Genomic DNA, 26636 nt, shown 5'->3' with positions numbered 1-26636 from the left:
TCAATCGCGTAAGCAGAAACATATTTTCGAAGGGGCTTATCAAAAATTGTGTACGTTGACTTCGAAAACAATTTTTCCCACTACTTTGGAGGGAAGTAGTACGTACGCTCCTAGGATGAATTAAGTGTTAGAATAAAGTTATTTTTCAAATTCCAATTCTCTTTTTCCTTTAAGCTTTAATTTTATTAAACCATCGATAGTCGCCGTTAGAGTACTTTAAAACTTCGATGCATCGATGTTTCCGTCGATGCTTTCCCATCTCTAGACACGACAGCTCACCAAAAAAATTAGCTGCTGTGATTTTGTTTTACAATTTTCGTTTAAATTTTTACGTTTTTGTTTGGCGGATAGTGCGAGTGCGATTTGAGTGCGCAGTTTTCATGCAAAAGTGCAACACGGCAACGAGAAAAACACAGAAAACGGCACGCCAAGCGAAAACGAGTTCGACGTCTTGTTGTAGTTGGATTTTCCAGCCACTTTTCGACGAGATTGTGTGAAAAATTCCGTAGCATTCGATAGCTCCAAAATGGTGGATAAGTTCATAAGCATGTGGAAAGTGCGCGAATTGGCGGACAAGGTGTAAGTGACTGGGCATATCTGAACAGACTTAGAAGTGTGTATAACATTGCCTTAAAATCGAACGAATGTGACGACTCCCACGCCTTGAGTTCCCGAGTTCCCGCCACGCCCCCTTCTCCTTATTGGCATAAAAAATTATATTTTCTGATCAAAGCCCGCTTAACCATAGGGGTGTCTTATTTTTGGATGCACTGCATCGGTGTGCTGAATTAGCTTCACTTTTCTACCTGTTTCAAGGTTGTTCGTGATTCCAAACGAGCTTTACTCACACCAACACACATTCCGATATGGATATCCATCAGTATATGTATGTGTGTGTGAGGCTTTATCAAGAAACAATTTGTTTGCTTTCGACTGCCCAAATAAAACAAAATGTTTCCACCTGTGTTAACACTTCCACTTCCAGGCTTTCCAGTGAAACGGGTGTTTCTGTGTCGCCATTGAGCTATTAATTACCGCTAGCCCCTTTCACCTGTCCCCCATTTATGGGGTGGGACCTCCAAAGTTCCCGAAATTTGTAGCCAATGAAGTTTCAATAGCAATGTCACCCAAAACATTAGGTTAATTGGAGTTCTTATAGGGTATTCGAGTACACTTTTTCTAAGGCTTATCTCGGACTGATAAGGCTGGCCCAGTTGCGACAAATAGCCCTCTTCCATCACGTTTTGAACGTCTATCACCGTCGCACCCGAGGTATATTATTTATTTATCTCTTCCTGGGCATTGTAAAGCTGCATTGTCACACTTCGTTTTTCCAAAGATACCAGTTCTGATTAACTGGCGCTATATCTCTACGATTATCAACTTTATTGAATTTATCAAAGCCCCGAGTAAATACGTTTACTTTTCCAAAAATGGATTTTCTGGTTTGCAAATGCAAAGCGTATACAAAACTATAAAATTTTTGATATTTCAAGGATACAAAAATATTTAATTTTGCCTTTTTTCATAATTCGATAACAGCACCAATGTCGTAATGAACTACACGGAAACAGAGGGAAAGGTGCGGGAGGCCACTAACGACGATCCTTGGGGGCCCACAGGACCACTCATGCAGGAGCTGGCCTACGCCACCTTTTCCTACGAGACGTTTCCGGAAGTGATGTCCATGCTGTGGAAGCGAATGCTGCAGGACAATAAAACCAACTGGCGTCGCACCTATAAGGTATATTTTCAACTTAAACGAATTAAATATATTCATATTCATATATTTCTTTTATAGAGTCTCCTCCTGCTCAACTATTTGGTGCGGAATGGCTCCGAGCGGGTTGTAACCTCCTCCCGGGAGCACATCTACGATTTGCGCTCGCTGGAGAACTACACGTTCACCGACGAGGGCGGAAAGGATCAGGGTATTAACGTTAGGCATAAGGTACGAGAGCTTATAGACTTCATTCAGGATGATGATCGACTGCGCGAGGAGCGCAAGAAGGCGAAGAAGAACAAGGATAAGTACATCGGCATGAGTAGCGATGCGATGGGCATGCGAAGCGGTGGCTACAGCGGATACAGTGGAGGAGGAGGCGGCGGCGGTGGCTACAATGACGGCGACTATCGCTCAAGTCGTGGAGACAATTGGTGTAAGATCGGAGTCTATCACTAAGCAGCTCACAAGTAGTTGATATATATTTATCCGCAGATTCCGACAAAAACGCCGACAAGGATCGGTATGAAGATGATGATACTCACTACGATGGAGAGCGCGAGGGATCTGATAGCGACTCACCCAGCCCAAGGCAAGAGCTTTTATTAATTCCTTATCCCTTAGCACTGTTATTAAAAAAAGATTCCTTTTTCGCTGACAGACGTAACTATCGCTACAATGACCGCGCCAGTCCCGCCGAAGTGGCCAGTGAGGCGAAGCCCACCAGCCTCAACATGAACATTCGCTCGAAGGCAGTCAGCTCGCCGGTTTCCAAGCAGCCAACTTCAACAGTGGGCGCCAAGCCGGCGTTGTCCCAAAAGAAGATCGATCTGGGTGCGGCGGCCAACTTTGGCAAGCCGGCGCCTGGCGGTGCTGCGGGCATCCATTCGCCCACGCACCGTGATACTCCCACCAGCGTGGATCTAATGGGCGGCGGCTCCCCATCACCTTCCACCTCCAAGGCCAACAATAACACGCAAAGCAATAACAACGATCTGCTGGACGATCTGTTCAAGACTTGCTCGCCACCGCCAGCGCAGGAGAAGACCCTAAACAGTGCCGCAGTGAACGTAGACGACGACGATGATTTTAATCCCCGCGCTAGCGATGCTAGCCAGCAGGAGTTTGGAGACTTTGCCACCGCTTTCGGTAGCAACCCGGTTAGTGAGCCACCTTCGACGGGGCTGATACCGGCGAGCAACGACGAGTTCGCCGACTTTGCCGCATTCCAAGGATCGACGAACTCAACCTCTGCCCTGGATGGGAATCTTCTGAAGACCGCCACTCCAGCAAACGACTCGTTTGACCTGTTCAACGCTGCTCCTGCGACTTCGCCCGAGGCTACGACGGCCACAGATCTCCTGGCGGGCCTGGGCGATCTGTCCATACACCAAAGCATGCCCATGGGTAAGTTGACGTCCGGTTCTCGTAGATTAAACTAGTCGTAATTTTAAATTAGGCTTAGGATTAGAGTACTTGTCTTGGCTTCAGTTACTTCATGATGTATTTAGGAATCGCTGCATGAAGGCGCGCCCGAGCTTGACTAGAGCCATTATCTCTACCTCGAGCTCCCCAACCCCATACACAAACAAAGTCCCACATCCTCCCACACATAAACGGCAACATATTCCAATCGGATGCACTCGTTCTCTTCTCATTCTCTCTCGCAGCTGTCGAAGAGCAGTTGGCGTCCGGGAACGATTCAATATCGCCTTCACCTCCGCCGCCACCTCCACCGGAGTCAGTGCGGCTGGCTTTGGCCAAGGCGCAGAAGCAGCTGCGTGACTTGGGACAGGTTCAGAGCGCAACTACTGCTGCCCAAGTGGCAGACGTTTTAAAGGAGCTGCATCACTCAAACGCTCTGCCCGGGTTTGCCACTCCGCAACAATTCGTGGGCCTCGATCGTGAGACGTGTGACTGGAATTCGATTGCAAACGGAGATTATGCAGCGGTGCTAAACCAATTGGTCGCCCTATTCAGCCGGGATTGGCCAGAACCCTCGCGGGATGTGGCTGTTCTGAACCTCTTTAAGCTTGATCACAGTTTTGATTATATACGCGTGGCTTTCGAGACGCTCCAAGAAAAATTGGATCATCTTCCCGAAACTATTACCTCTTTTCTGAAAGAACTACTGACTGATGACGGCCTGGTTTCCATCGCCTTGCTACACATCTCTCGCCAGAGAGGAACTTTGATGCAGCGATTTGCGCGGACTATTAAACTGATGCCGGAAAGGCGGGTGGAGGAATTGGACGCCCAGATAAAGGCGTTCTTTCAAATGCTCATCAGTTTGCCAGCCCAAGTAGCAAATCGACTGGGTCGTAAGCTGCCAGGGATGTTTGCCCCAGTCCAGTATCAACAACTCCTGATGCGGCAGTGGCTGAAATCTCTGCACTTTGTTCTGCAGTGCGAAGACATCGAGGGATACTTCGATCTGGAAGTCTACTCCTGGCTTTTGTCACAGCTTATAAACCTAATTTACGATGGCCCAACATTGGAGAGTTTCCTACGAGTGCTCAAAGACTACGCAGTTGCTCCCAGAGGACGAAAAGTGGTGCATAGCATCATAAAGGAACTTGACCCTGCTGCCTGCTTAAAAACAGCACAGTCGGCTCTTTCGGCGGAATTGAATCTCTATGTCCTTTTGGGTGCAGATTGTTTGGAAACCCCTCACTGGAAACACAGCTTACTCCAGAAGTTGCCTCTGCAACGAACACCAGTGGAGAACAAGCAGCTCAAGACATTGGCTAGCTATCTTAACGTGGTGGCTCCTGCTCAGCTGCAGGTTCTGTTTAACCAGTTGCTGGGAATCTGGTCCAAGCGCATCACTTTGCACAAGCTGAACAGCCAGGAGCACTTGGCCATATCTAAATTGCTGGTGCTGACGGGCAAATGCCTTTGCAAGAGACTCGAAATGGACTTGGACACCAAACGTCAGCTGCACGATGGACTCAGCAACCATCTGCAATCCCCAGATGCGTTGCAGCGATACGTGGGCATGAAGACAGTGGAACTTATCTTCAATTTCATGGCCTTGCCCGATACGAAAGAGGAAGATCGTCTACGCTTTGATTACGAGACAATGAAAGAGACGTTGCACTGGAACATTTTTAAGGAGTTTGATGAATTATCTGAATTTGAGTGCCCCAACAAGGTCAAGCTAGATGAGAAACCCAGTGGGGATCACTTATTGCAGTTAGAATCACACCTCGGGGAGTTTATGAGCACAACGCGGGAGAAGGAGGAAAACAGTCACCCCAAAATCGAAACCAAGGCGAAACCAGTTGCCAAAACAGAAAATATGAACATGCAGCTGGACTCAGATGATGATGAGCCACTTGATGAGGACGACGATGATTTGAAGCCCTATGATCTGTCAAACGACATAACCAGCACCATTGAGCAGCGGCCCAAATTCGTTATGGACTTGCTTCAACTCCTTCGAACTAAAGTAGAAAACTACCAGGTATTTGAGGGTGCTTTGTCCACAGCGGAGCAGCTTATCCGGAATCAGCTGGCCAGGCACGACACCCAGTTGGCCCTTGATCTGCTGCAACTATTCCTAGTACTGGAAATGCAATTTTACTATGAGCAGTTTGAGCGCACGCAATTCAAGTGCTGTGTGGCCATTTGTGTGGCACATCCTGGTCCCTGTGCCGAGTATTTGTGCCGCCAGTTCCACACGGATAACTCCAGCTATGCGGCCAGTGTGCGCATTCTGATCCTCCAGGTTCTGGCAGCGGCGGCGAAAGAACTCTCTGGCGATGATAAGCAGGAAATCGAGGGTGAAATCCTGGATCTTGTACCACCCGCAGCTAAGCTGCCGCGAAAGTTCGAGCTCCAGAAGGAAGAGGAGAATCCTGCAGCGCGTTTGGCCGCTGCCCAGCGAATAATTCGCGAACGCCTGCGTGCCAAGACCAGACGGTATTTCTCCAAGCCAAAGACTGCGGAACGAGTAGAGAAGCCCAATCCTTTTCACCCGGTAGCAGGCACTTTTTTCTTTACTTTGGTGAGGGGCCAACGAACTCGCCAGATGCTTTACGTCAAATACGAAAACATTTCCCACGACATCGACACCCAGTTGCTAGTGAATCTGCTGCACACCCTCTCTGTGGTGATCATGTGCTCCCAGAATTGTCCACTTTTGCCGGCGATGACCCGCGAAATCTTCGACCTCTGCGCCTTTGTGCGCTTCAATGCCGAGGCTCGCGTGCGAGCGGCCACTCTGCAGCTGATAGGGATCGCTCTGGTCACCACTCCTGGCCATGTGTTGGCCCAGCACTTTGCCGAGTCGTTAAATGAGCTGCGACGCTGGCTGGAGGACTTTATACGATCGCCTCTTGTCGGCGGGGAAACGTCGGAGGAGTGCCGGGATCTGGCCCAGAGCATCTTGGACACCTGCTACAAGCTGTTCGATTCAGCCGCTACGGAGCAGGCAGCCTAGCTTAGCTATTGAAAACCATCTTAAAGGAAACTAAACTTATAAAAACCATTAAACACTGTATTTTAAATACATAAGCACGTTCCTCTTCCAAAGAGTAAATGGAAAAGTAAACAAATTGTTAAGCCAAGTATTTTGTAACCCAGGTTAAAAATCCTTAATTCTTTATTCAAACAAGAAATAACTTAGCTATTAAAATACTTTCGAATTCCTTATTTTGTCGGAAAATAAGCCAAAAAACAATTAACACGGTGTCCTTCATATTAAAAATAAAACTCCAGAAGAGTATTTTTTGCTAGAATAATATAATGCCTATGTATTTCTCGCCCGCAAAGCCATTGTATTGCAGGTATACATATATATACGGATTTAATGTATTCAAACAATTTTCTTTTGTTTATTTATTTCTCCTACTGCATATTTGTATTGCAAACTACACACACATCGGATCAAATTTTATTTCTCAAATATATGTACTTTATTATGGTGAATCGAAAAGCATTTCTCAATATTCCGGGCATTGTTCGGCCACCGCAGCCGCGGTCTCATTAGGTAAACCAACCCCAGTAAAACAACAATAAGCGCAGTAGCCGTACAACATATACGGACATATTCTTTAACTATGTAATTGCACTTGATTTGCTGCGCAAACGCTTCCGAGTAGTGACCACCTCATTAGCCGATCACCAAGTAGCCGCATTTGCAATTCTATCGAAGCCACACATTCAAACCAGCTTTTTGTATACCGAACTATAACCCGAATTTCAAAACACCAAATAATATGAATGCTATTTTTTTCCAGACAATATGCTGCCTCCCATCGCCGCCGTCACGGGCAATAATCTGCTGCAGCCCATGTCGGTGACCAATAATAACAACAACACCAACGGTGGAGCCAACAACACCACCGCGTCGAGTGTTCAGCCCACAAATGTGGGTGCCACCTGGTCGGGCAACCTGAAGGGCGGCAAGATGAACATCGACCTCGATAACCTGCTGATGAGCAAGTCGGGCAAGTCCAGTGCTCCGGCTCCCTCCATGAACGCCCTGAAGACCCAAAGTCCGGCGAAGGCCCCACTGAATGTCCAGACGGGAGGTGGATTCACCGGACTCTCCCCGATGACTAGCCCCAATATTTTTGGGTCTGCGACGCCGCAGCAAAGCATTCCACAAAACCAACCAGCATTTGCCAACTTTGGAGCGTTCCAGCAGCAGCAGAACCACAGCAATAACAACAACAACGGCTCGTCGGCATTCGACTTGTTTCAATGATATTGTTTAGCCTAATTTAACCCACCCCGGCCTTGATCTAATCCCCAAAAATTCCACTCCCACATTCACATTTCCACGATCGCTATACTTGTCAGTTCTACATATTATTTACGTTTACCTTCCCCTTGCTGTATAAAGTTTGCGAAGCGTGCAATTTGTTGCTAAATTTATTGTTAAACAAGTTCCCCCGATGCAATTTTCGGATCACACCCATGAACTCCACATCCGTCCTGATTGTCCACTCGGAAATTGAATGTCGTCGTCATTAAATGCAATACAGAGTAGTTGAATAAATGGTTGTACTGAACGGATTTGTTAGCACAACGCGCGGACGGACGGCTGAGCGATCCATCATTGAAATTGTTAAACAAAATACTACAAATAATGAAATCAAACAATTCTAGCAATAGTTAACGTTACGATGTGTCTGTATATAAATTGAATGTAAAAGAAATATGAAATATAAAAGAATTGAAACCAATAATTGAACTTTATATTTGTTTTTCCAATTTCAATCTGGACAATTTAACGAGTTGACTTACAAATCAAAAGACAGACAACGTTCTGGGGAATATCCTCCAAAGTGTGTTTATTAAAATAGAAGTAGGATCCATTGGGGTCAAGAAAATACAAAAGAAGCATCAAAGTAAAAGGTAGATTTGAACTTAAAACTAAGCTGAATGTAATGGAGACAATTACGCCACCACGGCTTCCTTGTTTTTGTTCTTCTTTTTCTTCTTCTTCTTTGGCTCCCCACTGTCATTCCCATTGCCATTTTCATCCTCGGCAGCGGCTCCGTTTCCATTGCTGGCTCCATTGGCCTCGGCCTCATCTTCCCCTGATCGCTTCTTCTTCTTCTTCTTTTTCTCCGACTGAGGAGTGGCTGCCGCCTCCTGGCCAGCGGCTTCAATGGCTTCCTTCATGACCTCAATGTTCTTCCGGGGCACATTACCGGATTCGTAGAACTTGAGACGGTCCTCGACCTGCTGCTTCAGAGTGTCACCAAACACGCTGGTCGGCTGCTCCAAAAAGCAATCGATACGGGAGGCAATGGAGCACTTGTTAGCCAAGAAGCGGGAGATGCGACCCTTGTTTTTCAGGCCAGCACGTCCGATGAACGAGGAGTGGTAGATAAGACCGTACTTGGGCGTATTGGAACGGGTCTTGAGGGCGCGGAACAGCGCCTTCTCAGCACCCAGAATTTGTACCGTAGAGGCGGGGTACTTGGCCAGATTGGTCAAACTGCCGGCATGCGAAATCAGGCGAGCTCCGACCTGGTCGCCAATTAAGGACTGCAAATTGGGCGCCACCAGGTTCATCTTGTTGTGCAAGTAGGTGGACAGCTTCTTTCGGTACTCGGAGAGCTTCACAACGCGCTCGGCGAACAACTCAATATTCATCAAATCCACAATAGAGATGTCCATGCCCATAGACATCTTAGCAGCATCGATGATGGCCTGCGCCTTGGCCGAGTCCATAACGATCTTCTCCAAATCCTCCAGCTGTTCCTGCGTGAGGTTCTTGCGGTCCTTGATGAACTTGGCCGCCTTGGCGAACATGTAATTGTCGGGAACGATTTTCACCAGCTCTGGGAAGTGGTACGAGTACCACTCGCGTATGCGCATGGAGAATGTGTTCACATCCTTGTCCAGCTGATCCAGCAGAGCGATCGACTGGATGATCATGTTGTCGGAACGGTGAACATTGAACTTGACCTTGGCACGCGAGTAGCTGTGGCCCAGACCCAGCTGAGCAACGCCCGCTGACTTATCCGTAAATCCTGCAGATAATAGAGGTTTGAAAAAGTGCTTTACGAAAGGTGTAATAATAGCTTACCCTTGACCAACTTGGCAAAATGAAAGCGAACGCCGCGCAGGATCTCGGGCACTACTCCAAAGTGGCTGCATTGGACGCCAATCGCCTCGGTGATGGCAGCTCCCAGCTTAGCATCCGCGATGCCCAGTGTGCACTTCTTCTTCTTCAGTTTTGCAAAGAAGTCATCGAGAAAAGTAAGCAGATCCTGCGGCACAATGCCTTCGGAAATGGCATTGATGTTCTCTAGGGCGGCGATGGCCGTCTTAAAGGGCGCGAATCCAGCCAGCTTCACAATCGAATTGAACTTGGCTAGGTCTGTCACCGAGGACTCAACCTGGGGCAGAAACATGGACACCTCCTCGAACTCCTTAACGGAGAAGAGCGAGAAGCCCGCCGCATGTTCGTACAGCACATACAGGTTCGACTGGAGGAGGGGGAAATAGAAAATATCAGTTTGGTGCGGTGGCAAGCACATGTGTTTAAGGGTGCTCCATTGTTAAGGTTAGTTTTCATTGAGAAAACATTTTAGCTTTACACATATTTATTGAAACATCAAAAGCTTACTGCTTAAAAATCAAATATTTACCATGACTATGCCGAATATATGCCGATTTTATACAAATTATATATTTTATCCACGCACGATGCTTCCCACAGTTGTTTTCCACGTGCTACGATCAAAGTGTGACCGCAGTATGTCAAGTTGGGAACGTAAGAGACATACCAGAAAAAATACCAGTGTACCGTACTCTTGAGTTTCAACAGGCTGGCCACGTTGATAACCTGATAACCTGTCGCGTTGTCCTGCTCGCACCTTCAGCAACTGTCTCTGTGTGTGAAAGCAATTTTATTTTTATTTATAACAATTTTTGCGTTTATAAACACAACAGAAATAAATAGTTGGCTCTGCACACTTCCTGGAATCGCTCGCATCAGCTGTTGGTCTTTGGAACTACCGTGTCGACTGGAACTCACACATCACTTTGCAGTTGACTCGGGGGAGAAAGAAACCTGCTGCGGATTCCAGTCACTTTTGTTGATTATTATTCGGCGTTAATTGTGTAAAAATCGGCTGAATAAATCGGCTGACACGTCACAGGAGAGCCGGAAAAGCGGTGTGCCATTCGCCGAAAAGTCAACGTAGAGAAAAATTCCATTGGAGGCCAGTGAAGGGCGAAGCACAATAACTGAATGCAATGGACTTTTTGTTGTAAGTTCTCGGGGCAAAACAAAAAAAGCAACAGAGTGCGCAAACCGCAGTCCTTTCGAGCACAAAGAAAGCTTGGATCACCCCGCCCCCTATTATGACTTTCTGGCTTTGTTTTCGCTCGATGGGGTGAAGTCCCCAACTCCATGCAGAGGAACTTTCCTAACTCTTTTACGACCAACCTCTCTTAAACTCGTTTAAAAAATCAATTCGTGAAGTAGAGATTTTAAACTTATAAAAAACCAATGGGTTTTTATGTTGTTTTTCTTATTGATCTCCAGACTGAACCGCTCTTCTCTTCCCACAGCGGTTCCCGTTCCAGTAAGACCTTCAAGCCCAAGAAGAACATCCCAGAGGGCACCCACCAGTATGATCTCATGAAGCATGCGGCAGCCACCTTGGGATCGGGAAACCTGCGCAACGCAGTGGCCTTGCCGGATGGGGAGGATCTCAACGAGTGGGTGGCCGTCAACAGTGAGTGTAGTACACGGTACTCCGGAACATCATCTTTCATCTTTCTTCTTCTTAGCTGTGGACTTCTTTAACCAGATTAACATGCTCTACGGCACTATCACCGAGTTTTGTACGGAGGAGACTTGTGGCATCATGTCGGCTGGTCCGAAATACGAGTACCATTGGGCCGACGGTTTGACCGTTAAGAAGCCCATCAAGTGCAGCGCCCCCAAGTACATCGACTATCTGATGACTTGGGTGCAGGACCAGCTGGACGACGAGACCCTGTTTCCCTCCAAGATCGGCGTGCCGTTTCCAAAGAACTTTCTTTCCTCCGCCAAAACCATACTGAAGCGACTGTTCCGCGTGTACGCGCACATCTACCACCAGCACTTCACAGAGGTGGTGACGCTGGGCGAGGAGGCCCATCTGAACACGTCCTTCAAGCACTTCATCTTCTTCGTTCAGGAGTTCAACCTGATCGAGCGGCGCGAACTGGCCCCGCTGCAGGAGCTGATCGACAAGCTGACGGCGAAGGACGAGCGGCAGATATAGGAATCACTGCAGGGAGCCGGAAATTCCGGCGAAGGTGGCGGTGGCCTGGGCTTGCAGTTGGACTTGTGATGGGAGCGCTCTGTATTACGCTTTAGTTAGTTACCGCCTTTCTTTTTAAGTTTCGTTCACTGCTTCATGGGATGCCTCCCACTAAAAAACCCAAACAAAGTCGACTATAGCGGGCTAATTGCTGATCCAGAGCAACTACTATATTTTTATATGTGAATCGTAACTTTAAGGAGTATAAATCATATTTATATGTATATGTAAAGGAGAAAACAAAAGCATCAGCAGCAGCACGCCTTCCACAACTAACACATCCCGCTTTCGAGAAACAACCAATATTACGTTCACAAATTTTGCGTGTTTCCTTGTTTATCGTTTTTCTTTCTGTATGTATTGTATGTATTTATTACTATTAAACTATCGCTTTATAGCTCGGCGTCGTTAAGCGGATCAAGCGAATTTGTAATGCAAACCCCAGCAATGTGAGGCGACGGTCGACAGCACCCAATAACTGATAATAATTGTAGACTTGATAAACATTTTTGATACGTTTTATACTAATAAAGAGAATATTATGAATAAAGCAAACTCTCTTTTACGTTTATCGTGCATTCACACTTTATTTAGAAACAAAAAACAAAAACAAAATACATTATCGTGATTAAATACCCCTTTTAAAAGGTATGAAGTAATGCCTTACAATATACATTTAAGATTCAGTGGATACTTATTGTACCCTTTTCAAAATGATGACAACTAATATGAGCCTGTGTGCATTTGCGCATTGTAAATGTTTGCGACTAATCTATAGCATTCGGCTAATCGCCTTCTTATCACTGTCGCCGCACTAACCCCAATCACTTGAGCTGGCTTTTGTATTTGTCTTGCTCCACATAGAAATCGGCATTGTCCTCCACCAAGTGTTTCCACTTGAGGGAGAGCTCCTTGTAGCTGAGACCTTGTCCACCCAGCTCTTTAGGCAGATGGTCACAGATCACAGAGGTTCCCTCGCGACGGATAAAGAGTCGGGATCTAATCTTGGGTGTCATAAATATTCTGAAAGGTTAGATTAGGGTTGAGAGTAGTTAATTTTTTAAGATATGTGTATGATATGGTTCACCTGAAGGTATTTAGAAAGATGTTAACATGGCGCGGCGCATTGGTAAACTCCAATAATTTGGGTTGACATGGATAGGCGGTCCAGCTCTCCACGGATCGCTTGATGAGTTTGGGATTCATTTGAAGGGCGTGACCCAGTTGGACACCCTGCATGTCTAGAACGGCCACCATTCCGCGGGCACAAGTTTCCGGTTCCAGCTTTAGGAGCAGGTCCAATATCATTTTACTGGTCTGGAAAACAAAGTTCAAGAATAAATGTATGTATTTATATATTAAACCCAGAAAGATACAATTTTTGTAATTATGTGATATCAAAAAAAAAAAAAACACATTGACGCTTGTTACCCCTACTCACCTTAAAAACATTGTTCTGAGTATGGAGCTTCGGATCGTGAGCCGCTGTCCGGATGACCACCACCATCCTTTGTTCCGCATCGGGACCAATGGGTAGAAATACTCCCAGATTAAGAAGCTCCTGGATTTCTGGCAACTTCGGATCGCGATTATCGAACCACTCAGTGCGCTCCGCTCTCATTTGATAAAAAGTCTTTAGTTTCTTCTTCGTTCGCTCCACATCGTACTTTGAGGTTCTGAGAAAAAATGCAGGTTTTCGAAGGTGTTGCATCCGTTGATTTGGGGATTGGCCACCAGCCAATCGCTGAGATCCTGCACCTGTTTCAAAACCTTTTCGGGGTCATTGTCGTTGGTGGCCACTTGCCTCTTCGAACTGCTCCCGCGCGACCACATGCCGCACTTTTGGGGACGACGACTGACAGCAAACTAAAACCATTGTTTATAAACAAATAGCGACATGTTCTCGCCAAAATAAGCTTTTCAAGCTTTTGCGCGCACTCAGCGGTTTTCTGTTTTAATCGCTTGTTTCGTCAGCCTTTCGCTCTGGTGAATTCTAAAAATACATAGTTGCTGATCCATTGCAAGCTTAATTGTCGGGTTTTCGCGCAATTGGATTAATTAAATTCGAATTGATTGGCGAAAAACGCTGAATTTTCGTCTTCTATTTTAAACTTGGCGATTTCGATAGACGCGGAAGTATGCATTTTAGAGATGGACAATTTTAAACTCTGTTTGTTGCCGTTAACTTTAATTTCGTAACGGTTTTTCAGATTTAATATTGAAAAATTGAAAATATGTTTAAATCGTTTAGCATAATAAATTAACTATTCTACAAAGGTTTACTTTTGAAATACAGATAAAGCAAAACATATTAACCTAGTTTCATTAGTATGATATTTTTTAGGTCAAAACTCGAAAAATGATTGATGAGCCCATGAAGTAACTTCACAAACGGTTTTCCCTTTTTTCACGGCAGGTGTATGAATTACTTGTGGTATATAAACTCTTTATTTTTGAGAAAATCTACAGTTGTGTTTCAACGTTTATCATCATGCTTCTGCGTCTCCTTTTAGTTTGCTTGGTCCTGTTTGCCTTGGCAAACGCCCAACCGGCTTCTGATAATATCGTGGATGCCTTAAGTGGTCAGTACTATGATTTTTAAAATTAAAACGTTAAATAACAAAAATTTTTTAAGCTATTCGATCTGGCTTAGCTCGTCCTTTTGTTTTCCCAGAGCCAACCGAAGAACCAAAGAAGCGTAATTTAGTGTTGCTTCTGCCAATTCTGTTCCCCAATCAATTTTACACATGAAGCAATCAATAAAGAAAACTGATTGAGCTTACTATAAGAGTTTTATTTATTTATTTTTTTTTGTTTAAAACTTTTGAAGGAGAAATAATAAAAAGTTGTACTTTAAAATAAACTTTATTCACATAGAAAATAAATAATTGTTACATTTCAACACATTGCTCTGCCAATTGCCTCACCAAAAATTGATCCTCCTCCTCTCTCCTGGTAGCTCATCCTGCTCTCTGTTTTATATTTTTCTTAGATCGATTCTTAAGTTTTAAAATAGAATGAATATTTACAAAGATGTTGGACGTAAAACTTAAATCAAGTGGTAGGACGGTTGCTTTTCGATTCAGGGTGAAAGGGACTCAGGAGCAGGACCGGAAACGGAAACAGTGGGTGTTGTGGTTGCTTGGTTGTGGTGCGGGATGGTGGTGCTGGTGGTTGTGCTGTTGGTTTGGTGGTGCAAGTGCTCAAAAGGCCCCGTTGAAGTGCAGGTTTTGTGAGGCGAACTGCGGTATCCCGTGGTTGAGAGCTAAAACTTTACTGATTACTTTCAATTCGTCAAGATTTCTTAAGCTGCTAAATTGACTAAGAGGATTGCCGCTGGGGCTACTCGGTCTGCTCCTATAGTGTGCATTACCTGGACTAATGTCGCTGCTGGCTTGTGGTTGCTGCTGTTGCTGCTGTTGCAACTGCTGCTGTTGCTGCTGCAGGTATTGCTGGGCGTTCTGCTGCAACTGGTTGCTCAACTGCGGCGTCAGATGTTGCCTGTAGAAGTTCTGATTCTCCAGGCTGGGATTGGAATTGAGCCCAGGTTGCTGGCTAACAATTGTGGTGGCAAAGGAGTTGCTCGGCTGAATCTCCACATTGGGATTTAGCCCGAAGTTGCCCACCCCCGTTTCCTGGCGGAATTGGCGAGCCCTCTGTTGCTGCTGGAACACCGCATTGCTGACGTAGTTCGGCACCAGCAACTGTTGTTGCTGCTGCTGAGGTTGCAGTTGCTGTTGCTGCTGCTGCTGCTGCTGTTGAAACGGCTTGTAATTGTTATGGGGCAAGGCCTGAAGTTGAGCCGCCTCGGCCGGAGCAAAGTTGAACTGATTGGAGGGCTGGACCTGAGGGCTCTCGTTCGATTTCTGCAGAGATTGCTGCAAATTTTGGAAAATCTGCTGCACTGCATTCGCCGGCGGTTTCTGATAGTTGTTGCCGTTTATGTTGCCATTGTGCAGGGCGAATTTATGACCCGAAACGGCATCGCGCAGCGGCAATTGCTGCTCAATTGGATATGTGGGATAAATAACAGTCTTGGTGTGTGTGCTGGGTATAAATTCCACCGAAGGCCTTATGGAGTAACCGCCCAACGAGGGTGGTTGCAGGCCCGTCTGAATGGCATCCAGCGAACCATGTTGCTGCTGTTGCTGCTGTACTTGCGGCGGCAATTGCTGCTGTTGCTGCTGAAGGTGTTGCTGTTGTTGCTGCTGCTTCTGTGGCTGCAGAGTGCTGGGTTGGGCAATGGGTGTGCCCTGGAACCGACTCTGGCTCTGCTCCTCCAAGAGCTTCAGTTGGCGCAGGATCAGAGCCTGTTGCTGCTGCGCCTGAACCTTCAGCTGGTAGATCTGCTGCTCCAGAGCCCGCTGTCGCTCAATCAGATAGTTGTTTACATTCGGCGGCTCCGAAAGATTGTTAAGAGGTTCCTGCTGAAGTGGTTTTACAAAAATAATAGTTAAATAACAGTAAAAATAATACATTGCTAATTAAAATGAAAGATTTTGTAAGACGGTTTATCACAGTTCAAATCTTTTTGGTATACCTTCACATAATTGTTGGTGGAGCTGGCCAGGAAGGCGGGCGTGGTGGAGAAACCTCCTCCGGCAGTGGTGCTCGGGCTCGTGCTGATCTGGGTGGTGGTGCTGCTGCTGCTGCTGGTGGGTGGAAACTGCGTGGGCAGCGGAGTGGCCGGCGGCTCCGTCTCCAGCACATTCAGCTTGGTGATGGTGGGTCCGATGTGCGGCAGCTGCTGCTGCTGAGGAGCTGCAAAGGCGCCGCTGCGCTGGCTGCCCGCCAGCAGTGGGCGGAACTTGTGGGCCGTGCCCCGCTCGTCAAGATCCACCGTGAAGGCGGTCACCAGCGGCGCCTCCTGGATGCGGATGTCCTGCTTGTCCACCAGCTCTATGTTCTCCCCATCCTCGTTGTGGGTGGGTCTCGGCGTGGTCGTTGTGGTGGTGGTTGTCGTCGTGGTGGTTCGTCTTCTGGTGGTTCGGGGTCTGGGCGTTGTGGTTGTTGTGGTGCTCGGGGTCGTGGTTGTCGTGGGCGTGGTGGTCTTCCTCACATTGCTGATCTCGAACTTGATCTCGTGGCTGCCGCTGTCGTGGGAGATCTCATTGCTGCTCACGGATCCCGAGCTGGAGCTGTCCACACTCCGGGTGAGCTGGCGATTCTCCGGACCTTCCGGCTCCACGGACTTTGGCTCGAGGGGCAGGGAAATGGCGGGGGAGTTCTGCTTCCGCAGGGTGGTCTTCTTCCACAGCTTGGAGCGATCGATGAAGGAGGAGAGCAGCTGCTCCTGGGCGTTCTTCTCGTCGAAGGTGGCCGTGTAGAACTGGACAGTGGGCACCACTGGCTCCGGCTCGTTTCCCCTGGTGCTCTCCTCCAGAATCTCGTCCTTCTCGCGATGGGAGGGCAGGGTGGAGGTCTCCGTTCGGAGCAGAGAACGGGAGCCACTGCTGCTCGGACTCTCCTCTCCACTTTCCGTGACATCAGCCGCAGCCGCCTCCTCCTGCTCCAATTTATCGATTGCTCGCAGCAAGGCCTGTCTCACGGAGTAATCCAGTTTCTGGATGGCCTCCCGTGGAATGATTTCATTGCTTTCCGTGCTGGAACTGTCCACCTCCTCCTTCTGTTCACCACTGGATTCCGAGGTGGCTACGTGGAGCCTAAAGGCCACCAGCAGGAGAACCACCAGCAGGGCCCAAGGCAAACTGTTTAAATGTCTCTGTTTTCGGAAAAAAAAAAAAAAACCATGAAAAGAGGAAACATAAATGGTTGCGTTTAAAGTTTAATAACTTAATAAGGTCGGCAGCCCAAGTTTCAAGCCTCATTTGGCTTAATGGCAATTGATGCTCGGCTAGTTGGAGCCACCTTGGGCCCCAAAGCACTTGGGCTAATCGCCTGTGACACCTTAAACATTTCACATGCCGTGGAACGAGCTTAAGTACAATTTGCCATTTTCAGAGTTGGCCAACTCTTGAAGCATTTCTTTACACGCAATTGGCTGGAAAATTCATGAAATCATAAATTTAGGTTCGCTTGAGTTGGGACTGAAAAAATTCCCTTGCATAAAAAACAAAGTTTGCTCCTTAACTAATTTATAAATAGAGCTGGTCAGATATTTTTAACAATATATTTCACATTTGTGATAATTTGTCCTAATTGTTTGTAATTTAATGCAAATTCCATTCACCAATTTATAAAATGTAAAGCTTGAGATATCTTTTGTAAGAAGTAACGAAAGATTTGTGAAGTGAACTCATTGAAATTTCGATTGCATTTTCCTTGCCGAATTAATAGCCAAGCCCAATTGCGGGAAATTTCGCAACCTGGTGGAAAATGCATGCAGTGTCTGCGGATTGTGACCCCTCGCTTTTCGTTTTTCCAACCGAAGCCTGCTAATCGCGGCGTGGTTATCTTTCCGGCATTTGCACAGACAGAAAATCATAACGCATTTTACATAGTTTTTGCCGGTCAGCCTGCCCACTCATGGGATGTGATTTTCCTTTTGGATTTTTCGGGGGAATTGGTGGCTGCGTTGGGCCTTTGCCTTTGCACAATTTCCCATTTTCAACAGCTTGGCGATTGATTCCTGGTGGTTTTCGGCTGCGGCTCGGCGAGACCGTTTGCAAATTGGCCAGCAACTTGCAACGCTTATTTGGCTGTGGCCAAGTGCTTAGGCTAATTGTTGCATCAACGACCGGGGGAATGGGCTCTCTGGCGGAAAGCCAACCCATCTGACCACCTGTCGCCGGAGCTACGTGGGTTTCCCGCTTTGATTTGGTTTCGTTATTCGGCTTGGTCTGCGTTTCTGGTTTTCTGGTTTCGTTTTGGGTGCCCAGGATTTCTGTGTGGCAGTCACGTTGTTGCCACTTGGCACTTGGCATTACTCCGCGTTTCTAGCCAAATTTGAACAATCGTGGCCCAGTCGTTGGCTGGCTGGAAATTATTTAACCAGCATCATCAGCAGCAGCAGCCGCAGATGAAATGAAAAGCCCATTTCGCAGCAAGGATTCCAGCGATTTGCCATGCCAATTTTGCATAAATCTTTACCTTTCACTGAAGGCAAACAGTTTTATATAGTTTGAATTTTCTTTAAATCTATAGTGTCTTCTACTCAAGAAGTTGTGTAAATTTATGATGATAAATCAAGTAAATGTAACTTTATATTAATGCTTGGCTGGATTGTTGAAGTTACAAATTGGGTTTAATTTTTCAGCACGGACTAGAGCAAATGGCAAACTTATAAAGGCCTTTTTTCGGGCAAACCCCTATCGTTCATTAATCTTGTCTGTTGATTAAATCATTCGACTCTGCTCAACACCTTTGACTGGAGTTCGCCCCAAACTTTCTACTTTTCTGCCTTTGAATGACCGATGGATGATGTCTCCTTTGATGTCCGTTCCAACAAAATCGAACATGACTCGAGTGTTTTCACATTAAACAGACTGGTGAAAATAACCATTATTTTTCACAATTTAACTGGCATCCGCCTTCCGCCCCAGCCAAGGCCAGAGTTCAAGTTCTGCCAAAGGGCAAAGCATTTCGGGCCACACCAACGTCCAGGAGGCAACCACTTTTGATGGGAAATAACTTCGGTCGGCAGTCATTTCTCCGCACAACTAGTTTGCTATTGACTTTCCGTCTGGCTTTTCGCTTTCTGGCTTTTTGGCCAACAAAATCGATGGCGTTGTCTGCTTTGCTGCTCATTTGCGTCAATTTCACTATGGAAATCATAGTGGGCATTAAGTCAGTCAGTCAAATAGGCGGACAGTCCGTCAGTCGCGCCAAGTTGGCGCTAAGCTAATCAAGTTTACCGGCTCTGATTTCGCGGATCGGGTGGCTTTAAAGGTATAAAGGAGAAAGGGGGAATGGAGAGGGAGGAGGAGGAGGAGGAGGAAGAGGAGGACGATCCGCGGGCACAGCAAAAAGAAAGAGCAATCATCATAAATCGTAATGGTCAGTTGGGAATCTCTGTAGCTATATTAAAAGGCATGGGGCTCAATTGCATGTGGGCATTTCCATTTATTTCATTTCGGGCCATTTCCCTGCTATGTTTGGCACTTTAAAACACGAAGATTCCAAGCCAAGTTTGCGGAAGTATTAGCTTATAATTGTCTGTGCCAAAAGAGTGGATTTCTTCATTATGTTGCTATAATTAAATTTTATATTTTTAAGGGTTCAATGAAAACCAGTATGCATTTCTCCACATTTTATTGATACAGTGCATTCCCCTCTGTTTGATGCACTGTGATCTAATTTGCTTATATAAATATTTATTGCCTAAACATGTGATTTATCAAATGGCTTTAGTATTTAAATTTCGCATGGTTGAAGGTTAACAAGCCTCGCGGCAATTTAAAAATTTCTCTGCTTGAAATTCGCGCCAGTTCCCAACTAAAATTACAATCAAAGGGCGCCGCAGATTTCCGTTTTAATTAGGTGAATATATTCACATTGCAAACGAAATTAACAAGCGCGTAAACCGCCGCCAGGCAGTTCAATAAAATTCCTTTAATTATCCATAATTATTTTAGCCGGCCGCTGAGTTCCGCAAAGGCCCGAAGCCGCAAGTCTTGGCCACAAACATGCGGCTAAGTGTAAAAGTGATTTAACAACAATCGGACAACGCCAATAAATTAGCAGTGCCTCAATGGGTAATGGCCCAGAGCTGTCTATACAATTTATTTATCGCCTGTGTGTGGGTTGAAAGTGTTTTCTTTATTGTTTCCCCCGTTCGAGGTAAGCAAATATCTCCGCGGGCCGAGAGAAGCGGCAATTGCATAATGCGAAACTGGCCAAAGCCGAAACTCCGCTTTCGACGAGCGGACTGGGTAACCCAGTTCCACTGGCCAACAATGAAGATATGGCACATCATATTCGTATGCCAGTAATTCGAGCTGTCAGTTGGGGGAGGAGTTTAATGGATTTCCCCGTTTTTATTGTGATTAATTTCACGCCTGCTGAGCGCCGCTGCACCTCAGATATTTCGCATTCGCATTCTGCAGATGCATTTTGCATTCCGCACTTAGCTTGTGGCTCAAAACCCGTGCTGGTTGCATCCACAATTCACAATTCACAAGCCACAAGCCACTGGCCACGCATTATTAAGCAGCTGGCCAGATGATAAACCCCGAATTTCGAGACCCGGCCGAAAGTTGTTTATCTGGCTCTGGATGTAACAGTTCGCCATACTCGCATATCGCAATCCCGACACCAATTCCAAAACATCCAACTCCTCGCCAATTGGCGAGCCGGTGCAAATTGCTGTTTATGTTTTATGTGGGCCAGCATAAATGTTGGTGTTGTGCGGATTATGTTGTAATCCCCAAAGATGCAAGCGCATTTAATAGAAATATATTTTAATAAATGCCAGTTCGAGGCGAGCTCACGCCCCAATAAACGATTGATGATCTGGAGAAAAGTCTTTTATGGGTATATTCATCTTTCCACAAAGTTTGTTTAAATGGCATTTTATTGGGATATACAAATTGGTCTGTATTCATAGGCAAATTTATGTTGATACCTAAAACAATGGGGATTATCACATGCAGAGGTGTTACAGAAATCTTCTTTGGTTATCATAAATCAATGGCTAAAGAAGACTGTGTTAAAATTGGATTGCAGATGCTTTTTGTAGCTTAGATAGTTTTAACAAAGTGATTTTACTTCTATTATTATTCTATGTTTTTTCTATTTATTAAAGACATTTGAATGATTAAGAATAAACATTTACTTCTGCAACATTTTAAGTAAAATTTGAATGGGAGCATTATTGTAAAAGCATGAACAAATCGATGTCTTTGCTACCATTTGTGGCCTTTATCAATGACGATCCCCCCTCGATTTCGGTTGCCCAATAAATTCGTTACAGTATTTTATGGGCTTTTAACTGCCTTTGTGGCTACCAAGCTTCGTTGTCCACGGGCCCATAAAAAACCTGCGTAATTGCGTGTGTGGGCCTCGGCAGCATCTTCTCTCAATGGGAGCCATCCATCGCTATCGCTAGCCAACTCAAGAAAAAAGCGATGCTATATAGCTGGTCCCGAGCATTTGCATAATTTCACACTCGCATTTCGAGGCTGACGCGCCCTGATCTCGGATTTCGTGGCATTGTCTCGATGTGATATCAACTTAATCTCTGGGCCTAGGCTGTTTTGACATGGAAGCGGGCTTTTGATTGGCATTGATTGGGTCGCCAGATATTGACCAATAATGCGATATCGCGATATGCGAGGGGTCTTCGGGCAAATCGAATTCATAGCTGTTTACATTTCGATTAGGGCCCATTCGGCTGACTGTTATTTGCATATTTATGTGCATTTAATTGGGTTTTGGGTTGTCGGTTGGGTTGTCGGTTGCGTGTAAGCCGTCATAGACATGGCATATCCATAATGCATCTCAACGAGGCAGACACAAACGAGGCTCATCTCATTTCGCCTGATTGGCCAGAGGTCAAGTTTGCCGATGGACCGCCGATAGCCAGCTGAAGTTCAAGTTTGGACTTCATATTCAATTTGCCAGGCAGATAACAATAAAGTCATGCCTTATGCTGTTCCAACAGGTTTCCACCGACATTTCTTTTTGCGGCGCCAAACTCTCCTTGGCATTAGTGGCCGGGTGAAAATCCGAAGAGCGGGCTTATTGACCAACGCTTTTTGCCATCTCCCCGGCCTTTATTTAGCCACACAGCATTTCATAATAAAATAAGACAAAATTACCAATGTGCGCATATTACGATAAATTTCCGCAGCACATACAGGCGCAGCAAGTAAGTAAGGTTTTTCCATCCTACGATCATTTCTGTTTGCCGCTCGGTTCGCGTAATGTCTGCCCATTGTTCGTTCGGGAGTTCGAAGATGTTGGATTTTGGGGAGGGGCCGAGGGAAATCTCAGTGTTTTCTTTTACAATTTTTTCGCTTTTTGTTTTGCTCTTACATCCAATGGCGCGTCGAGACAAAAATGCAATGTCAATGGCATCATTGGGCCGTGTGCTCGGCAATTTCGGTTTCACTTTTATCGAAGACCGTCGAGGAAGAGCCCGGCCGAGATGAAGATGCCGCACAGATGAAGATGGAGCCGCGATCATCGGTGGCCGGTGGAAGTGGTAAATGCTTTAAGCTTTGTTTGCCCCGTCTATATAGTTACATATTATTATGTAAATCGTTTACATTGTGTGTGCCGCATCGTGTGCCAGTTACCACTCCAACCAACCAAGTAACCAACCAGCAACCAACCGCAATTGCCAGCTGGAAGTGCTGCTGTTGACCTTTCGCCGGGCAGATGCGTCGATGGGTTTACAAAACAAAAGACTTAGGCAACGAACTCGACACTAAACTCCCCCTAAAAGCGTTGCATGACCACCATTCCATCCCATCCCGTCACATTGCACTTGCTCAGCGGCCTTAGCCATCCATCTGAAGTGGCGCTGATTTATTCGAGGGGTTTCACCGTTCCCTATCCTTGCGGTGGCCCATCTATCATATGGTAAATTGTAAATTGTAAATTGCTATTTTGACAATTGCACAATTTCGTGCAGAGCCCGGCTTTAGATACAGATCTTCCCGCACGATACATGTTCGTTCGCCCGCTCGGTGTGCGGGCGTTTGTTTTCTCGTTATTTATTTCTTGTTGAATCCATGAATCGGATATCTTGTGAATGAAGCGCCGATCGTGAGCGAGTGAGGAGTGTGTGGCACTTTTACTTTTGTTACCCTACAATGGCGGCGGGTCAGCAGGTCCGATAAGCCAGCCAAATAACATTCCCCGATCAATGACTGTGAAAATCGGAAGCCCGCGGCCCTTGAAAGCGATAATTGAAATGGGGAAGAGAAACTAACGTGTGTTCCAGAGAGATATCTTACTCTGGGGGAACGATAGCCAATGACTCGGGTCATTATTAAACCAATTGTATTATATGTTTTTATTGTTTGCGTTGCCTTGCTTTCATTAATGGAAGATTCATTGTGTTTGCTTTTGAAAGGTCATTGCGGCGGAATAACTGCGCAGATTAGATTTTTTTTGGCAGATCTTTCAAACGTCTTTATATAATTTTTGTTTTTAAAAAAATAATTGAAATGGCTTACAGAAATGGGCTCGGAAATTCAAAGGTGATAAAGTCTGTTGAAAGAAAGAAGTGGCCATTGACTTTCGGAATTTACCCAACCCTCTTGATTTTATATTGCTTAGTGAAGTTTTCTTTTTATTAGATTTATTCACCTGATAATTAAGGGAAGCTTTTTACTATAGATAAAAGCCAAGGCGTTAAGGAATTATGAGTTTTTATATTTCGAGGGTTTTCCTAAATATTTGCTCACATTTTTTTATGAAGCCAATGCAAATCCCTTGACACTGAGTGCCCCTGGATGATTTATGACCGGCTGGCTAATTTTGGGCTGGTGAAATCAGCGGCAGGCAAGGAAGCTACGCTTTTTGCCAACGCAAGCAAAAAGCGAAAAAAGGAAAACGCAGCATAATCAATTTTAAGCATTGTCAAACTGCAATTATGCAATGGTGAAAAGTGAAATTTTATTGCATGTCAACAACGGCAGGCATCTACACACATCTTGCGTTTTGGGACGTCTTCGCAGATGACTTGCTGGCTGGGCTGGGATTGGTTTTGGCATCGGTCTCGGTCTCGGTTTGGGTTTGGGTTTTGGGACTCGAAATGGAAGTCTATCCGGTTGCTCGGGTCCAGTCGAAGGCTGCGGCCAGCTCTCAACTTTGGCTGGCCAACAGGTCGCACTGGCCATTTGAATTTTGGCCATAAACTGTCGATTGCGTAAGCTGGAAATCGGATATGCCCGGGGTGTGGACTCCGACATGGCTTACATGCGGGCCAGAAGGCCCATAAATCCTTCATGGCTAGGCCAATCCAATTGGGCTTAACGATCCACAGGCACCTGTGGCCAAAACGCTTTTTATAAGCGCCATCCGTTCTCATTTCGACCTTAGAGCCACTTCTTTTATGTCGCTTTTAACGGTCTTAATCAGGCACTAAGTCAGTCACTAAGTGGACTTTGAGTGATTAACGGTCGTAAAACAACTCGATCGGCAGCCGGAATACTCATCAAATGCGTCTCATATGTCGCTAATTAAATTGTTTTATTGGCTCCGAAACGGAGTCATTAAACGGCATTAAAAACCCATTACACAAATGACTTGGCAAATGACTTTCAATAATTTGGTCTTGCCAAAAACGAAGAAATCCCATGCATATATTCATGATTGGGCTATCTGATCGATCGGCGTCAATCAAAGCTGTCAGATCATAATATTTGGCTCCCACACACACAAGATTTGAAAGCGCAAAAAACGGGCGGGGTCTTGTGTCTTACTAATTGAGGTAATTTAATTAGCAAGCTAAGTGAAATTTCTATTTGGCTTAGACAAGTCTAAGGGGATTCCTCGGTTCATCAATTAAAATCAGGCTAAGATACGTTTCTCTTAATTATAACTTATTTTGTATTTTTTAAGAACAAATCATCCGAACTTTCAATTTTAAATTTGAAATTCATGTATCAACTTTGAATCAAGTAATATTTATTTGCTGAAGTAATAATAATTTGGGTACGTCCCAGTAGGTTAACAATTGACTTACCACCAGCATTTTGAATGCGATTTTAACTGGGTTATATCCAATTTTATAGCTCGGTAATCCGATGGCTTGATGACCACTCCACCTCAATCTCTTCTTCGCTTTCGGATGATGCACGCAATCAAATCGTAATAATCGAGTCGAGACAGAAACATAAACTAATCAAATGCGAATTAGCTGCTAACGTTTCCTTTACTTTATTGGGATTATATTCATTTGATTTATATAGTGCCCATATGCCGCAGGCTGTCGACCGTTCCTCGTTGCACTTTGTTTTCGATTAATTGCCAAATTTCGAATCGTTATTTTCGAATTAGCGAACAACAGTTCACACCGGCCGATAATTTTCGCGGCTCCGAGTTAGTTAGATTTTGTATTTTTCCAGCTTAAAGGTTGCCTATTAGCGTTGATTTTTTTTAGAGTTTTTTAAGCGCTGGGGCGGCCAACCGCTGGCAGAGAAAAAGTTAACCAAACCAAACCAAACCGTCTGAACGCTCGCTGCAGACTGAGGCGCGAACGACTCGAGGTTTCCTGGCCGAAGACAAAAGCAAAACCATGGGCCTGAAGATGCTGCAGATGTTGCTGCCGGGCGGCAACATGTTGCTGGTGTGCATGTTGCCGTTGCCAGTTGGCGATGAATGAATGCCAGCTCATTACGACGGTTGTTTTAAGCTTGAACTTGGCTCGCAGCGAACTGCAAGCTCACAACTCACGCCTTTAATGGCCATTATGACGCAACGGAATTCTAGTGGAACTGCAGCCCGCGGTTTAATTACATTTTACGCATTTATTTATCTTTAATTTTATTTTATTTGGTTTTATGCGTGTCTCGCTGCCAGACTTTCCCAGTTACCCAACCTCGCTGGCTCCGCTTTCCTCCGAATCCTGGCCCACAGCTTTAAAAGCCACTCTGCCCCAAGCTGGTTGGGGCCAACTTAGACACGTGCCGCGGATCAAAGTTGGCTTTTGGACTTGGCTTTGCTGCCACTTCCTCGTGGCTGAGTGGATGGCCAATTTTTTGGTCCACTTCGCGGTGCGAATTTCTCTCGAATTATCGCCAATTCAGCATGTAAATTAACTCATTTCTGAAGACGCATGTTTCAATACTCGATTTCCGGATGCCTCTTGCCATTTCCGGTCTTCTTCGACACTTGCAATTATTTTTGCAAAACCTGGAAGCGCTTATAGTAAACACAAACTATAAAGGTTTATATAATTTATTCAATTTAAACATATATTTAAGACCTATCAAAGCATAGCTTTTATAATAAGTTTTCCTATTAGAAAATGATTTGAATTTGAAACACTTTTGTTTAATGAGTGAGTAAATAATGAACCATTGCATTTAATAACATCTTTTGGGCATTTCCAAATGCCTGCTGGTGGGTGCCATAACACCTTTTTTGGGAGTCGTAACCTGCCTGGGAAGTTACCAGCTGGCGGGGGAGTGGAACCCGAATCCCATCCTCTGTCAATGGGAAATCGGCAGGCAGTGAAAAGCACTTTCCGCCGACAAGTTTCCACATGCCACTGGGAG

At 45.6% G+C, this 26636-nt stretch overlaps 5 protein-coding genes across 7 annotated transcripts; 2 read left to right on the top strand and 3 right to left on the bottom strand.

The window, feature by feature from the left end:
* The first annotated feature begins 247 nt into the window (after positions 1–247).
* Positions 248–7920, top strand: LOC108099406 (clathrin interactor 1). 2 transcript variants are annotated; one of them, XM_017202920.2, is made up of 6 exons: positions 248–579; positions 1543–1744; positions 1802–2159; positions 2219–2315; positions 2385–3130; positions 6967–7920. In XM_017202920.2, the coding sequence occupies exons 1-6, from the start codon at positions 527–529 to the stop codon at positions 7434–7436; spliced, it is 1926 nt and encodes a 641-aa protein (XP_017058409.1). In that variant the 5' UTR covers positions 248–526; the 3' UTR covers positions 7437–7920. The 2 variants fall into 2 exon arrangements, with proteins under 2 accessions (XP_017058409.1, XP_017058408.1); XM_017202919.1 differs by lacking the exon at positions 6967–7920 and adding an exon at positions 3394–6655.
* A 78-nt stretch (positions 7921–7998) lies between these two features.
* LOC108099407 (nucleolar protein 56) lies at positions 7999–9968 on the bottom strand. The gene is made up of 3 exons (XM_017202921.1): positions 9838–9968; positions 9273–9675; positions 7999–9216 (listed from the first exon to the last, which is right to left on the bottom strand). The coding sequence occupies exons 1-3, from the start codon at positions 9838–9840 to the stop codon at positions 8132–8134; spliced, it is 1491 nt and encodes a 496-aa protein (XP_017058410.1). The 5' UTR covers positions 9841–9968; the 3' UTR covers positions 7999–8131.
* Positions 9969–10048: 80 nt separating this feature from the next.
* Positions 10049–12070, top strand: LOC108099409 (MOB kinase activator-like 1). The gene is made up of 3 exons (XM_017202923.2): positions 10049–10461; positions 10766–10932; positions 10988–12070. Exons 1-3 carry the CDS (start codon positions 10448–10450, stop codon positions 11464–11466), a joined length of 660 nt encoding a protein of 219 aa, XP_017058412.1. The 5' UTR covers positions 10049–10447; the 3' UTR covers positions 11467–12070.
* Positions 12066–13413, bottom strand: LOC108099408 (retinol-binding protein pinta). Its single transcript, XM_017202922.2, is given in 4 exon segments — positions 12066–12528; positions 12593–12822; positions 12947–13185; positions 13188–13413. Coding segments are annotated over 4 exon segments (819 nt in total). The 5' UTR covers positions 13339–13413; the 3' UTR covers positions 12066–12329.
* A 979-nt stretch (positions 13414–14392) lies between these two features.
* On the bottom strand, positions 14393–25624 carry LOC108099672 (transcription factor SPT20 homolog). 2 transcript variants are annotated; one of them, XM_017203310.2, is made up of 4 exons: positions 25103–25624; positions 16046–17227; positions 14879–15932; positions 14393–14770 (listed from the first exon to the last, which is right to left on the bottom strand). In XM_017203310.2, the coding sequence occupies exons 1-4, from the start codon at positions 25109–25111 to the stop codon at positions 14709–14711; spliced, it is 2307 nt and encodes a 768-aa protein (XP_017058799.1). In that variant the 5' UTR covers positions 25112–25624; the 3' UTR covers positions 14393–14708. The 2 variants fall into 2 exon arrangements, with proteins under 2 accessions (XP_017058799.1, XP_017058800.1); XM_017203311.2 differs by having other exon boundaries at positions 14879–15929.
* Positions 25625–26636: the final 1012 nt, after the last annotated feature.

This window comes from Drosophila ficusphila, unplaced genomic scaffold, assembly GCF_018152265.1.
Source record: "Drosophila ficusphila isolate 14025-0441.05 unplaced genomic scaffold, ASM1815226v1 contig_791, whole genome shotgun sequence".
NCBI classification, from domain to species: Eukaryota; Metazoa; Arthropoda; class Insecta; order Diptera; family Drosophilidae; genus Drosophila; species Drosophila ficusphila.
This window is presented reverse-complemented; position numbering and strand designations above follow the sequence as displayed.